Source organism: Oryza glaberrima, chromosome 6 (genome assembly GCF_000147395.1).
Source record: "Oryza glaberrima chromosome 6, OglaRS2, whole genome shotgun sequence".
Taxonomy (NCBI): domain Eukaryota; kingdom Viridiplantae; phylum Streptophyta; class Magnoliopsida; order Poales; family Poaceae; genus Oryza; species Oryza glaberrima.
In genome coordinates this window covers 500,235-515,412 of record NC_068331.1, presented here as the reverse complement: position 1 = coordinate 515,412, position 15,178 = coordinate 500,235, and the positions used below count along the sequence as shown (strand labels likewise).

Sequence of the window (15,178 nt, the reverse complement as noted above, 5' to 3'; positions counted from 1 at the left end):
TGAATTTGGGCTTTCAAAAAAATGGCGTTCAAATAATCAAATAATATATCTGTTTTTAAGTGTAATATTTATTTGTATCACTTTTTCTGAGTTGTTGGATGTGCATCCTATGGTAGATAAAATCTGCATGATTGGACCTTCAGGAATCATTCGATTCCTATATAGACAGCCCCAATTAAAAAACGGTTCGGTTTCTGATACAAATGAAAATTTATTCGCAGGCCACTTTGCATGCTTATCTTCTGAAATCTTTCTTCTCTTACTATTGGATGGTAATTTCTTTCGCACTCTTTCGATGTCATTACAAAGTAATAATAACTTCAAATCTAATTGCGTGCCACTAACATCACTAGATAATTCGTTACAAAGTATTAGTAATGAAATCTGATCTTGCCTTTACCTTTTCGACAGAGAAAGAGAGTCTCTGTATTCTTGAATGCTACTCTACTAGTGTCTTTCTTGCTGCATACATGCATGCATTTGACAAAAAAAGGATTTTTTTTTAAAAAAAAAGAAACATCAGTAGTACGTACAAAGAATCAAGCAAAAGAACTTTAGTACTGGTATTAACTGTATAAACGGATCAAAATCTAAGATTCTAGATAGCTGCCTAGTAATTAACTAGCAGCAGCTGATGCTAACACCAGATATACTAGAAAAATCTCTCTGATAACAGAAGAAGCGCCGAGTTAATCGGTTAATAAGCAACAGCTACTCCAATACAGTTGATGCATCGCACTGGAAGAAGAAGAAGCAGCAGGTACTCATGTAAATGTAATAACGTTTGCATTCAGTACGCACCGAGGGAAGACAAGATGAAGCTTCCCAGGTACATGCTCTGCCCTTCTGCAGTGAGTTAAGAAGCAGGGGTAGGATAAGAAGAAGCGATTAACCCAACAGACAGAGTTACTCTACACAGGTAAGAACAGATCTATTCCGATGACGATGGGCGGGGACACGGCGGCCGGCAAATGACTGGCAGACAGAACCTGTCGAAGGCATCAAAACAGATCCACCTCCGAGGTCCGTCTGGGCTGTGGCTGTCCATAATCTTCAGCTGAAGCTCTTCTCCAATCAAACTCTTCACGAACCTATACTCAAAACAGACTACTGCGTGCCAGGCCGCCTTACGGGCAATTATTGCAGACTCGGGACAGCCTCTGTACACTCTTTTGGCTCGCTGTTTTGCATCCGCCCGATAAGAGAAGTAGTGGGGTGGGTTAACCGCCAGTGCACCAATGATCGGCCCCCTCTGACGAATAAGCCTGGCTGTCTCTATGGCGGTCAGGGGTTTGACATACTCCGTCAGTCCGAGCATCTGGGTCTTGTAAGGTCCAGGATACTTATTCAACCCTACCACGGGGAGGAAGTAATCATCATCCATAGTCGGCAGACCTCCCATGCCAACAACAACCTCCAATACATGCTCAACCTTACCACCTTCTTCGGGGTTCCATGCTTCTTTCTTTATGCATTCCATCCTCAGAGTAGTTGGAGGTACCTCAACTCTCCATCGGAATGAGCCTGAGCCATGGAGCCTATCGTAAATCATCCGATGCTGAGCTTCAGTGCATACAGTGCAAGCAGACAATGAACACCCACCTGCAACCACACATCAATATCATTCATCTCTGTATCTGCTGTCATGCAAGTTAATTTAAGCATCCATATATACTATCAGTATGATTGATTGGGAGCTTCTCACCTCTGCCTTGAACAGCAGGTGATCCGACAATTTTCTCCCAGCTCCATGTATCTGGTAACACGAGCCCAGCAAGTGTGGTACCAGTCTTCCATGCCAGCCATCTTACAGCTTGGTTGCACCAGCGCCATGGTGTTAAGTATGAGATGCAAGCAAACTCCGTGTCAACCTTCCTAATGCCCTCCTCCACCAAAAGCATAGTCTGCGGCCCTTCAGCCCTCTCATTATCTGCACCCATCATACCATTGTCTCCGCCGATTGGAAACTGGTTCCACTTATCTGAGAAAAGAACACAATGTTCAATTCAAATTCTCCATAAGATTAGCACAATCCATTTCAAAAAATATTACCACGATGTTGCAATTATGCCCATGTTAGAACCGAAATTAAAAATGTTTTGTTTACTGCCAGAACATTTTCTGGAGAAACACAAACGTGCCCCTGGTGCATGAAAACTGTTACACCAGAGCTACTCTATGTCAGATTTGCAAATATTGAAACTATTGGTTTATCAATTATGGCTAAGAAACAGGACTATGTAAAATAGCATCAGACATGGTTTCATTTAAGCTAAGTAAAAGAAGAAAGTTCCACACATTCAAGAACATGAGTGGCAAATGTCATGAGATCAGTGCATCTGTGAACATATATAAGAAAGGAAAAACTTTGAAATTTGATCTGTATAAATAACCACAGGCTAAAATGATGAATCAAATAGAAGGCATCTTCATAATTACATGGAGAAGCCTAAACCATGTAAACATGTCATTTTCTTGTGTGCCAAATAATCTGAATAAACGTGTTGGTTCAAGCACTCATAGACTAGCATTATTGATAAAATGTCAATGGGATTTGCAGCACTAAAAACTTGAACCTACAGGCTAGAGACTCCTTATGGTTTTTTTTTTTTTTTGAAGGGAACCTATGGAAATAAATGATACTAAGAATTTCTTCCCGCATAACGAAAGAATTGCAACGGAGAGCAGAACAAACACAATTTGCTCAATCTGCATCCTCTGTTTCAAGAAAACATCAACAGTTGATCCCCAAACAACGGAGATGCTCGCACGAACCATATATACAATGCATCGTGTCCTATGGGCTGCAGCAAAGAGGATGGCATATAGCAATTCAATACAATTTGCAAAGAACGCAAACAATCTTGAACATCATCTAGCACGGTGCTATCTAGGACATAGTAAGAGAATGACAATGGCGATCAGATGATGTTACCATTTTCAAGAACCACACCGAAATAAATTTGGAGAGGAAAATTCATAGCGTGTACAGAAAATTTAAGTAAACAGAGAGAGAGAACGATATTTTAAGCAGGTGCGATGATGACTTTTTGATCAGCTATTGTTGCACCTTGTTACAATGAAATAAAACTGAAATCTCAGCTTTCCTCTAGCAGAACAAAAAACTATTAAGGGAACATAAAATCCCTACCGCTAACAGGAAATGAAAATTTCTAAATATATTATTCTATGCACTTGTTCTTTTGGTAATGTATAAGCTAGAAGTTCATGGTGAATAATGGTAAAAAAGGGAATTACTTCACACTAGGTCTTTTTTGGGGGAATAACAAAACAAGAAGTACACTTGATAGCGTGGTCATGGTGGAGTTCTTCAAGGGTGCAGTTGTTACCCTGATCACCCTGGAAGAACCAAGTAAACGGAGCTGCTGCACTGTGAAGGAAGCAAATGGGAAGGAGCGAGAATTGGATAGCAACCTTAGAACTGCCCCCCTACGAATGTAACATACAGAATTAAAATGCAACTAAGAATTCGAGACATTGGTAACATCAGAAGCGAAGAATTTTCTGCAATCTGCGTCCAAGAGGACATCAAGAATTGCCTCAAAGAACCTAAGTCATGCAAATCAATTAAGAATTAGCTAGGGAAGGGAGTGCTCACCAGAAGATTTGGTTCTGAAACTGGAAGGGAAGGCAGGGAGTCTCGGGGGGATGACTTGCACCACGCAGGACGTACTCGTGGGAGCGGCCAAGGCATCCAGCAGGACGTCGTCCCCCGATCCCAAGACGACGGTGAACAAGCCGAGGCGGTGTAGGTCGCGCAGGGTGACGCGGTTGCCGCCGAGGCCAATCTGCTCCCAATCTGCCAACACGGTCGTTGCCGCCGCGTGGCGCCGTCCGTCCGTCCGTCGAACGCGCGGAGCATGTGCGCCGGCCACGCCGCGTGCACCGTCGCGCGGAGCGGATGCAGGAAGACCCAGCTGTCGCCGTCGTCGTCCGAGGCGGCGGCCGCGACGGGGCACAGGGCGTGGACGTGGTGGCCGCCGTGGAACAGCTCCATTGGTTCCGAAGAGCGAGGCGAGCAGAGGGGGAGAGAGGCGCACGGATCTTGGGTTCTTGGCGCTCCCGCTCCGGTGAGGGGGAGAGAGGCGCGGGGCTCTTGGTTCTTGGCGCTTCCGCTCCGCTGAGAGGGGGAGAGCGGAGGAGGGCGGTTGCGACAGTTACCTCCCGGCGCGCAAGGCGGCTGCAATTTGAAGTAGCTCTCCCGTTAGCTGACAGGTGGGGCCGCACTTCCTCAGTCGCTGACAGTGGGCCCACATGCTCCATGACGTCCTTCGTGCAGCTGCAGGCTGCAGCCTGCACCACACCAGACGCCACGAGCTCACCGACGTCCACGGCGGCCAGCAGAGCACTCCAGCAGCGTCGTCCAGTGGCGCCGGTATGTGCGTGCAGCATCGTACCGGCGCGGCGGCGCCCCCGTCCCCGTGGTATCGCATCAGAACAGAAAGCAAAGCGAACGACTCCCTCCCAGTCATTTCAACGAACATCATATGTGCGCATCGCAGGTAGAAGAGAAGACCACCATTTGTCTCAAACAAACACCGCCGCCAGAAGAGCTTGCTCCTCCTCTCCTTCCTCCAACACCAATCCTCAATCTTCAAGAAGACCAACCCCGCCGTTGTCCTGCTTCCCTAACCTCATCTCCCTGATTCCCTGATCCTATAGCTCTGGACGCCGGCCAAACACCTTGTGGCCGATCTGGACCCCCAACTCCCCTTCTCCCTGCTCTGCATCCCCCAAGAACCTCCGACATCAGCGCAACATAGGTAAGGTAAGGCTTCTTCCCGACGACGACGACGACGAGGCCGTGCTTCCTCCGCGCGGTGTGCCTCTGCTTCTCGCAAGGGAAGGGAGAGACTAGAAGCATGGGTTGATGGGAGGAGAGACGAAGGAAAGTGAGACCGACATGTGGCTCGCATTCCTGATGATTACATCTTTGCACAGTTAAACCCCTCCCATACTTTTCACTTATCTCTATTCCCAGACCACCCCTCTCTCACTCGGTCACTCCCTCCAATCCTAGAAGGGGGGCAATTTTCACCCGCCAATGAGCGGGGATAGGGACCCGCAAATTTCCGCAAACAGGGGTGGGGATTGTCAGCTACCCTCGGGTTACCCAGCGGGGCCCTGGGATATTAGATATGCCTTAAAAATATAGTCCATTCCAACAATACAAGCCCAGTTGATCTAATAAGTCACTCATATAAAAGCTAAACCCTAATTCACCAATCCCCCATCCCCTACTCCCACTCCCCTCACCATCCTCCACAACTGTCGTTGCCCGGTCGTCTCCTCATCCCCTTCACCTCCGCTCGTCGCCGTTGTTTCCACTCCACCTCCGCCTCCACTCGATATCGCCTGTCACTACACTGCCTCCGCTCGTCGTTGCCATTTCCGCTTCGCCTCCGCCCGTCAGCGCACCGCCACACGGCCGCGTCTCCACTTGCCGCCTCCTTCAAGCGTCCTCACCTGCGAGTGCAGTGGGCCCCCGGAGGGGCCGAAGATGGGGATCGATTTCAACCCGCCCTCCACTCCGAGGTTGGGGCCGGGTGGACCCGCAGAGGAGCGGGAAGGGGGTCATTCCAGCCCAACCTAGGCCTACCCTGCCCTGTTGCCATCGCTACCCAACCCTCCAAAAAAAATAATGGAACCGCTAACCTTTTGTCGACGGAAAATGCATCCCCAAAACTTGTAGATTGTAGATTTAGATCACTGGATGTGCTTCACGATTCGTGCTCCATGTGCATCTTCTCCAACTCCGATGACCTCCTCTTCTTCTCCGGCGCTGGTGACAACCCAAACTTCAGCAAAGGGCCGACGAATTAGGGTCCCGGGGTGGGGTGGGGATGGGAGGGTTGGGAGGGGAAGAAGGGGGATGTTGTCGGGGTTAGAGGGATGGTCATGCAGACGTCGGCCCAGCAGTGGGCGGCAGAACGAGTAGGCAACGAGGTGCCGGAGCCACGGGGATGGATGAGGGTGGTGGGCGGACGTTGGTGTCGGGGGCATCTCACTATCGATAGCTCAAGGAGGTAGGAGAGAGGAAGGAGGTCGGTCGGGGGTGCCTCGCCGGCGCCGTTGATGCCTTCCGACCAATCGGCAAGGGGCGGGCGTGTGGTGGTGCGGTTGGGCAGTAGTGGTGTAGGAGGGGATGGAGAGCACGGCTACGTGAGGAGGGGAGCGAAGTGGCGGCAGCAAGATTGAGGGGAGAGGGAAGAAGAAATTAGGGTTAGGTTTTCACTGGATGAATCTTAAAGCGATCTAAAAGTTCATAATTCCCAAGATTTTATGGGGTATTTTCTATCAAATGACATATAGACAGTCCCAAAAAATAATTAGAAACGTCAAAATAGCATAAACCACACTCAATTATCACGCTTGTTTTGAAATTTCACCTTATAACCTATTTAGAAAATTATCACGTACCCCTAAATTTTTACCCAATATCCCCCCCCCCCCCCCCGTTTTACTAACTCTTTTACATACCCTTGAATATTTTGTTTAGATCCCTTCCCTAACCTTTCCGTTAATTGATTGTTAAATTCCTACCATTTTGTGCCCTTTACTATGAAGGAGCTGGAGTCGGACTCATCCCATAGCCACGTTCGTTGAGCCCACCCTGACTGAATATGACTTGCTATGAATCCATGCAGAAAGAAATAGAGAAAATCCCTTGTATATCCATGAAAACTTACCTAATCTCTTCTATACCCTCCAATTTTACTCGATCTCCTGTGTACCCCCAAATTTCCACTTTGATCCCCTCCATACCCCTCCCGTTAGGTTTCCGTTTGATCTGTAGCGTGACCTGTGTGTTACATTGTCAGTATTTTCAAAAAATACCAAAATGCCCCTGCCAGCCAACCCTAGGTAAACAGATCCAATCTCCTTCTCTTCTCCCCCCATCCTCTGCATGCCGCCAGTCTCCAATCGCGCGGTGGCCGCCGTCCTCCCGTCGCGCGGTGGGGCGCCGCCGGCTCCCCCCCTCCCCCCGTCGTGCGCGCCGCCGGCCGCTGTCATCCCGTCGCGAGGTGGGGCGTCGCCAGCCGCCACCCTCCCGTCGCGCGCGCCGCCGGCCGCCGCCCTCCCATCGCACGGTGGGGCGCTGCCGGCCACCGCCCTCCTGCCACCCTCCCGTTGCGCGGTGGGGCGCCGCCGGCCGCCGCCCTCCCATCGCGCGGTGGGGTGCCGCCGGCTCACGCCCTCCCGTCGCGCGCGCCGCCGGCCGCTGCCCTCCCGTCGCGAGGTAGGGCGCCGCTGGTCCCCGCCCTCCCGTCGCGCGGGGGTGCGCCGCCGGCCACCGCCTTCCAGTCGCGCAGCTGCCGCCCATAGCCCTCTGTCGCAGGCACCGCCGGCCACCGTCCTCCTGTCGTGTGGCCAAAGTCCGATACCCTCTCGTCGCTGCGCCGCCCTACTGGTAGGAGTAGCAGCAATTTTCATTTCTTCTTCTTGCAGTTTTCATTGTTGTTTGCTGTTGTGATGCCTTACAAAGTGTATATTTGATCTGTCATTTGCAACATTTGTGTATGGAGTGGAAAGTTGGTTTGGTTCCTGCACTATTGGGTATGGAAATGAAATTGTGGTATGTGGATCATATGAGCTGTTCTGTATGGATGATGAAAATGAAATTGATATGAAGTGCTCTGTATGGATGATGAAAATAAAATTGTATGAAATTTATATGAAGTGCTCTGTATGGATGATGAAAATAAAATTGATATGAAGTGCTCTGTATGGTTACTACTATTTTGATTGATGATCTATGATGCTCTTATTGATCCAGATTATTTTGTTTCACAGATTTTCTCCTTTGTCCACATTCCTGTTGAGTGTACCAATTTTTTTTACAAAGCAAACTGATGTCACTTTGATTTTCCAACCCTATTATTTTTTTTTTCAAAACAAATCGTTCGATGGATTGCATTTTTTTTTCCAATACCACAATAAAAGTTTTAAACTCATTATTAGTCTCATAAAATACACATGCTGTGCGGTCAACATATTCCAATTCTTTTCCAATCTACCTGCAGTTGCTCCTCCATCTAAAGGGCATTATAGACATTTGCAACCACACATAACTATAAAATGAAGAAAACCTAACGGGATGGGCATGGAAGGGATCAAAGCGAGAATTTAGGGGTACATAGGGGTTCGAGTAAAATTGAAAGATATAGAAGAGATTGGGCAAATTTTCATGGGTACACAAGGGATTAACTCAAATAAATAGACCGAATCAGTTAGTCGCGTGTGTAAACTATGATGGGAGCAATTTCAACATAGTAGTATTAGGTGGGTGGTTTTTTTTACATAAAATACGTTATGGGATAGAATTTGAAAACAACACTGATAATTAGGGTGTTTTATGTAATTTCGCCTTTTAAGTTAGGCAATTTTTTTGCTTTAACCCACAAGGAATAAGTCCAATTTAACTTCATCAAATATCAGTCCGATTTCTGATTCATATTTCTCAAATAAAAAACCGGATATATCGATTGACTCCTATAAATATTTAAATCCATGCGAAACAATAACTTTTGACATGAAATATATACGAATTCATGCATGCACGATGAATGAATCAATATATATTTACGACAATAACTTAAGTTTCTGAATCGACAGATTAAGCTCATCCTTGTGCTGCTGCTTTCCGCAGTAGAATTCGGCTGGGTGCAGAACGCGTCCGGGCGGGCAGAAGGCACAATCGTTGCCATTGGAGGCGGCGGCGGTGAGATCGGCATCGGCCGGCAGCTGCTGGAGCACGGTGCATGTGTCGACGAAGAAGCTGTCAAGGACATAGGGGGTGAAGCGGAGCTCCGCGAAAACCAGGCAACGCTGCTTCTGCCAGTGGCTGTTCCTCGCGCGAGTGCGAGCCACGAAGTTGATGTGGAGGTAGATTTCGCCTCTGAATCGGGCGCAGCAGGCGTTGATGGGAGGCGGCAGGGGGATGAGCTTGCTGTCCTCCACGGGATCGAACTCCAACTCATCCTCTGCTCTGCTGCAGAAGAAGGCGTGGTAGAAGGGGAGGACGTCCATGATGTACTCCACGCGCCGCTCTTTCTCCGTCACTGGCATCGTCCTTCTTGTACCCCGACGACCAACTGCTCTCAAAACTGAACTCCTCACCTTACAACAGGCTTCCCCGGCCATCTCCAATAAGATTGCGCATGACAAACCTGACCCCATTGATCGATCGATCCAAGAGTTTTGGTTTTCTTGTTTTTGAGCTAGCCACCGTGATTGATTGATCTATAGATCGATTGGTGCCTGGTGTGTGTATTTGTAATAAGCAAATTAATTAACACAAATCGATCATGATTCGGATCTGAATAAGATTAACTTCTTATCCTACCTGGATTGGATTGGATACACAGAATTCTAGTTAGGACCGGACATTCGTAATCCTAATCCAATTTACTAATTACCACTTTATACGTACAATTATTGATCATTCTTCTTTAACAAAAGAAGGGACGGATCGTTTTTGTGGGTGGGGGGTCCGTATTTATTTATTTATGTGGGCCGGCATCCTCCCTGGGCTGGCCCATTTACCAACACAACCGCCTTCCTCGACATATACACGCTTCTGCAGGGGCTTCTCTGCAATTTTGCAACCGCGTCGTCTCGTCTCGTCGAGGAGAGGATAGAGAATCGAATCCATCGCCGCCTAGGGTTTCCTTCCTTGTCAATCGCGCGGCCGCGATGACCACGGCGGCGCGTCCGACCTGGGCTCCGGCCAAGGGCGGCAACGAGCAGGGCGGCACCCGCATCTTCGGGCCCTCGCAGAAGTACTCCTCCCGCGACCTCGCCGCCCACACCACCCTCAAGCCCAGGTACTCTTTCCCCCTCTTCAATCCATCCACATCAATTCGATTCGATTTTTAGCTATGTGCGTGCTTCGTGTCGTGGAGATCTGGATCGGATATTCTTCTGCTTCTCGGTTCCACTAGTGATTTGGGGAAAGGGTTAGGATTAAGCTCTATACCTGGAACCCTTGTTTTGAGATGATTTTTCGATAGTAATTGCTTCCCCGAACGTAGCTCGGTGGAATTGCAGGGCATAGACGGCGAACACTAGCTTTTAGACCCTCCCTGCTTCGGTTTGGTTTTGCTTCTTTCGGGGGCCCAAATTGGCTAAGAAGAAACCATTTTACTTGCTAATAGTCTGTAAATGTCTTTATCACTTGCTTTGTGCTCAGGCTGGGCAGGATTAGACGCACGCCTGTGCCATTAGCTGAGCTTGTGTTATGCGATTCAGCAAATGAAGATAGTATATGTTTATGAACTGCCTTTCCTGTAAGGGGTATGCAGTCAAATGCCAAAAAAGTTACGATTCTCTCTCAAATGATGTGATCATTGTAGAAATATGCATCTTTGTCCAACATATGTCCAGGAAATTGAACCCTTCCCTCCTATGTCCAGGAAAGAAGGACAACATACCCAAGAAGAGTTACAGAAGAGGAATCTCAGGGACGAACTTGAGGAGCGTGAGAGGAAGCACTACTCGTCAAAGGACAAGTCCTATGCTGGTACTAACTTTGGGTCTTTGTGTATTATACTGCTCCCTCTTTTGTTCATAGATTGCTCGCCAAATTATTTATATATTTTCCTGTGAATTTTTTCTTGTTCCCTTGTATAATTACTTGCCCATTGTATTTAAATTGATGTGCTGAACCACTTGAATGCTTCTTTGCCCTTGCAGAGGAGAGAGATAGGCGGAAAAGCACAAGCCTACTCCTAGAAGGTTTGTACCACTAATGCTCTATGAAGATCTGTTTGTCTTCAGACATAGTGTTTCTTAGTTGTTTCTTCTGCTAAATTATAGGTTCAAGGAGAGAGGCTGAGGATAAGATAGTTCCTAGAGAAATCGATGCAGATGATTCTGATGTGGAACCCAGAAGTGATGATGAAAGGTCTGTCTTGCACTCTTGTTCAATCTTTTATAAATCACCATGCTCATGTAAAATACAGGTGACATTCTTGTGGCTGCATTAGTGTGCTTATCTCCACATCTTTTTGCTGAATTAATAATGCTGGAGGAAGGTAGTTTGGGTTGAAATAATTTTGTCTGTCGATATATACTGTAAGCTTGGTTTTGGTCAGAAGGCTAGTGAACTAGTGGTTGATATCCATTCTTATCTAGAATATTTTGTTGATTGTGTCCACTGTCCAGCCATTTTTATACCATTTGGATAAATCATGAAGCAACTTACTTTCCATTTTTAGTGCATATAGTTGCGTGTTTGGATTCACATATTCTTGTTTTATAGCTGAAAATTGCAAGGGGTATGCGGCTTTAACCCCAAGGTCCCATGTTCAATCCCCAACACGCTCACAATTTCTTCTTAAAAAAAGTTTGGAGGGATGTCTCTCCCTCCAAACCTCATTTTTTCTTATAGCTGAAAATTTCAATATATGTTTACATGTGGAATTGCAATTTTGTTTCAGTGATGAGGATGATGACGACGATGATGACACTGAAGCTCTAATGGCAGAGCTTGAAAGAATCAAGAAAGAAAGAGCTGAAGAAAAGCTTAGAAAGGTTTGTTGTTTTATTCTCTCCACTAGTGTCAAGGCAATATATTTCTTTAGGTTTTACTCTTTTGTTTGGTAAAACAGTAAGAATAATATTATGCTCGTTGCTTCAGGAACGCCAACAAGCAGAAGAGGAGGCTAAGATGAAGGAAGCTGAACTGATGCGGGGAAACCCCCTGATCAATATTAACAACGCCGGATCCTTCAATGTTAAGAGAAGGTTTACACACAGCTCATCGTGCTGTATTACATGCTTCGCTAATATTAGCACACTTGATGAACTTATTTCTATCCTATATTTTTTTTTTCTGCAGGTGGGATGATGATGTTGTATTCAAGAACCAGGCTCGTGGAGAGACCAAGACACCGAAACGTTTCATCAACGACACTATCAGAAGTGATTTCCACCGTAAGTTTCTGCAGAGGTACATGAAGTGATGCTGCCATTGTACGCTGTTCCCTGGCCTTCACGGCCTGCCTGTCTCTGTCTGAGATCGCTGTGTTTCTGTTTCTGTAATTTGAGTGGAAGATCTATATATGACACAACTGTAACATCTGCTTAATCTGGATGGCACATTTTTCCACTAAAAATGAAAAAAAAAATCTATGCTTGTGTATTATTTGCTTGGTGGCTAAGCTTATGAATTGTTTTAATTCAACTTTACCTTTTATACGTGTCCTCAAGCCAGATATACATGATGGTAATGCTAGACTGCTAGCTGTAACTTATTGATAAGAAAATATTCAACAATCATCAAAAGATTTCGGAGTGTTCCAGTTGAGTTTGATGTCGTGATACAAAATTTACCTTGTTATGATATGGCTACCATTTTATCAAATTGCCGAGATAGCAAAGGTCTGGCAAAATGTCAAAGAAATCAACCAGACCTAGTCCTCGAAGACAGAAAAATTTTAAGGGAAACATTATAAAGTAATTGGCTTCAAACCGAACAGTATAGAGTTTAAAATCAATGGAACTATGGAAGCATTCAACTCGACAACTATACGGTTTGATTCTGATGACAAAAACGAGCATCTCCATTCTTGCTTAATTCTGACGTAAAACCAGATCCAAGACTAGAAGCACCAAAACAGAAATACATATATCTTCGTAAATTACTTATGTTCTGAGCAAACAAGGCAAAATACTCCAGTCTATGGATTTAAGCACAACGGATGAATCATTCTACACTAGAACAAAGCAAAAGAAATGGGAAAAACAATCGTAGCTCCAAAACGCAAATCTGTACACACTGCCTACACTGAGCTCATTAATCTCACAGCAAATTACCCACCAAAGAATGAAAAGAACCCAGCTTTCTTCTTGGGCCTCTCCTGCTCCTCTACCATAACTGCTGTCATTGCATCTCTTTCCACCAACCGCCAAGTCGCCTGCTCCAGAGCAAGACCAGCTGGTGTGGGTGGGTCGTTCAGAACCAACGGCACACCTCTATTTGTACTCCGGATCACCTCCGCGTCCTCTGGCACAACACCTAGCAAAGGCAAGCCAAGCATTTCTTGAACATCGAGTGCTGACATCATATCCTCTCCCTTCACCAGGTCTGGGCGTACTCGGTTGACAATAATCTTAATGTCTTTGATGCCGTCACACTCCAATAGCCCTGCAACACGGTCAGCATCACGGAGAGCCGTAATGTCAGGGGTAGTAACAAGCACGGCCTCTTCTGCAGGGGCAATAGCAGTGACAAACCCTGCATCAACACCTACAAAGAAAAATCTGATTTAAGCAATCTGGCATAACATATGTGGATGCATATATAACTGGTTATATTCTAACATTATTATCAGGCAACTGCAGATAATATTTGTGGCACTGCAATTGATCAAATCAGTGGTGACAATTGCAGTGCTCTAACTTATTATCTGTGAACATGGGATAGTGAATACAGCACTATAGAGATAGAAAAGGAGAAGGTTCCTTTTTTTTTAAGAAAGAGAGGATGACATTCCCATTTCATTAAGGAAACGTAATAGACGTTTAACCAGTGATTACAAAGCCAAAAGGAACCTATTACCATTTCACCGGTGCCATGTCCTAAGCAAAGGATAAAGCTAAGTCTTGCAACATTTTCACTTAACAGACAAGCACTAAAAGGTGAAGGTTCATAATTATATATTTACATGACAGAATTATGCTGCAGTTAGTTATGGATGGTCAATCACTCAATCAGTGGGGTTGAAATTTACAGCTCACAACCAAATTAAACAAACTGATGCCTGGCCTAAACAACACCTATATGTGGCAGGTAAGAAAACAAAATCTTAAGTTACAATGATCAGAGGATAACTTGATATGGCTCTAAAATCTAAAATAGAAAATAGGTAATATGCATAAATGGATTGACTTTGAGAATATAAGTTGCATCACGGTTATGCACTGGCATCATAAAAAGTTTGACTTGCATCATGGCTCTTAAAGTTACAATTCTGGGCAATAGATAGGGATGGGCAAGCGAGAACAAGATAAACATCACAATTATTAATTGCGTTAAAGCAAATCGAGTGGCATATAACATCCATCATCATAAGTTGATGGAAATGGTGGTGAGGCGGACTGACCTGCAGGGCAGTCGATGAGGATGAAAGCGGGTGGGTTGGCGGCGCGGCGAAGCGCGTCAGCGACCCAGGTGAGGGTCTTGGAGCCGAAGGCGAGGGGCAGCTTGGAGCGGGGCTTGGAGAGGCAGAGCAGCTGCAGGTCATGGAGCGCGCGGTGGCGGACGAGGGCCTGGTCGAGGCGGCAGTCCCCAGCGAGCACGTCGGCGGCGGTGAGGTGGACGCGGTTCTCGAGGCCGAGGAGGAGGTCCAGATTGCGCAGGCCCGCGTCGGCGTCGACGGCGACGGCGGAGAGGGAGAGGCGTGCGAGGGAGGCGGCGAGATTGGCCGTGGTGGTGGTCTTACCCACGCCGCCCTTGCCGGAGGTGACCACCACCACGCGCGGGGTGGGACCGGACAGCTCAGGCGCGGTGCGGCCGCCGTGGCGCGCGGGGGAGGAGGCCGGCGGGGGGCACCGGGAAGGTAGGAGGAGGCGCGGGGCGAACGCCATTGGAGTTAGGGTTAGGGTTGGGGTTCTCTTCTCTTCAAGCGGAGATCCTCAGGAAGGTGGGTAGTGGAGGTGGTAGCGGTGTCCGCCACCATGCCTGCTTTGGCTGCTACTCTACTTGCCTAGTACTAGCATCGTTTAGGCCTAGAAATGAGAAACTTCCCAACATTTTAAGCCCATGAATTGTTTGCTCCCTACCAAAATAAACCCACTTATAATATATTCTAAAATAAACCAACTTAGAGTAACATGATATCCTATTCTAGATTTATTTAATTTGAAAAATGTTACCATTGAATTTTGCATATATACGAGTAGAAGAAAATAAGTCATCATGCATTGTACTCCCTCTGTCCTATTTTAAATGTTTTTTTTTTACCATTTGAAGGAGGGAATCAGGAAAATGGGTGAAAGCCCCCCTACAATGGCATCGCATGTCAGTGGTAGTGACTACTCCACCACAACTGTTTAGTATAGATATATAATTTTGTTAAAAATTTTGTAAAAGAACAAATCCTAGCAAAATAAATGGTAATTACATACATACGTGCAAAAGTCATATATTAAA

At 46.5% G+C, this 15,178-nt stretch overlaps 3 protein-coding genes across 3 annotated transcripts; 1 reads left to right on the top strand and 2 right to left on the bottom strand.

Moving 5' to 3' along the window:
• Positions 1–185: 185 nt before the first annotated feature.
• Positions 186–5,397, bottom strand: LOC127778093 (uncharacterized). The gene is made up of 3 exons (XM_052304748.1): positions 3,620–5,397; positions 1,706–1,981; positions 186–1,602 (listed from the first exon to the last, which is right to left on the bottom strand). The coding sequence occupies exons 2-3, from the start codon at positions 1,941–1,943 to the stop codon at positions 932–934; spliced, it is 909 nt and encodes a 302-aa protein (XP_052160708.1). The 5' UTR covers positions 1,944–1,981; positions 3,620–5,397; the 3' UTR covers positions 186–931.
• A 4,216-nt stretch (positions 5,398–9,613) lies between these two features.
• Positions 9,614–12,309, top strand: LOC127776592 (uncharacterized). Its single transcript, XM_052303024.1, has 7 exons — positions 9,614–9,848; positions 10,437–10,543; positions 10,717–10,758; positions 10,840–10,927; positions 11,463–11,556; positions 11,663–11,769; positions 11,864–12,309. The coding sequence occupies exons 1-7, from the start codon at positions 9,718–9,720 to the stop codon at positions 11,985–11,987; spliced, it is 693 nt and encodes a 230-aa protein (XP_052158984.1). The 5' UTR covers positions 9,614–9,717; the 3' UTR covers positions 11,988–12,309.
• A 322-nt stretch (positions 12,310–12,631) lies between these two features.
• On the bottom strand, positions 12,632–14,767 carry LOC127776590 (septum site-determining protein minD homolog, chloroplastic). The gene is made up of 2 exons (XM_052303022.1): positions 14,130–14,767; positions 12,632–13,273 (listed from the first exon to the last, which is right to left on the bottom strand). Exons 1-2 carry the CDS (start codon positions 14,611–14,613, stop codon positions 12,837–12,839), a joined length of 921 nt encoding a protein of 306 aa, XP_052158982.1. The 5' UTR covers positions 14,614–14,767; the 3' UTR covers positions 12,632–12,836.
• Between the last annotated feature and the right edge of the window lie 411 nt (positions 14,768–15,178).

Coding starts and splice junctions, on each gene's coding strand:
- LOC127776590 (XM_052303022.1), bottom strand. CDS start 14,613: ATGGCGTTCGCCCCGCGCCTCCTCCTACCTTCCCGGTGCCCCCCGCCG. Junction 13,274..14,129: donor CCTCATCGACTGCCCTGCAG/GTCAGTCCGCCT, acceptor TTTTCTTTGTAG/GTGTTGATGCAGGGTTTGTC.
- LOC127778093 (XM_052304748.1), bottom strand. CDS start 1,943: ATGATGGGTGCAGATAATGAGAGGGCTGAAGGGCCGCAGACTATGCTT. Junction 1,603..1,705: donor ACCTGCTGTTCAAGGCAGAG/GTGAGAAGCTCC, acceptor GTGTGGTTGCAG/GTGGGTGTTCATTGTCTGCT.
- LOC127776592 (XM_052303024.1), top strand. CDS start 9,718: ATGACCACGGCGGCGCGTCCGACCTGGGCTCCGGCCAAGGGCGGCAAC. Junction 9,849..10,436: donor CACACCACCCTCAAGCCCAG/GTACTCTTTCCC, acceptor TCCTATGTCCAG/GAAAGAAGGACAACATACCC. Junction 11,557..11,662: donor CTGAAGAAAAGCTTAGAAAG/GTTTGTTGTTTT, acceptor TCGTTGCTTCAG/GAACGCCAACAAGCAGAAGA.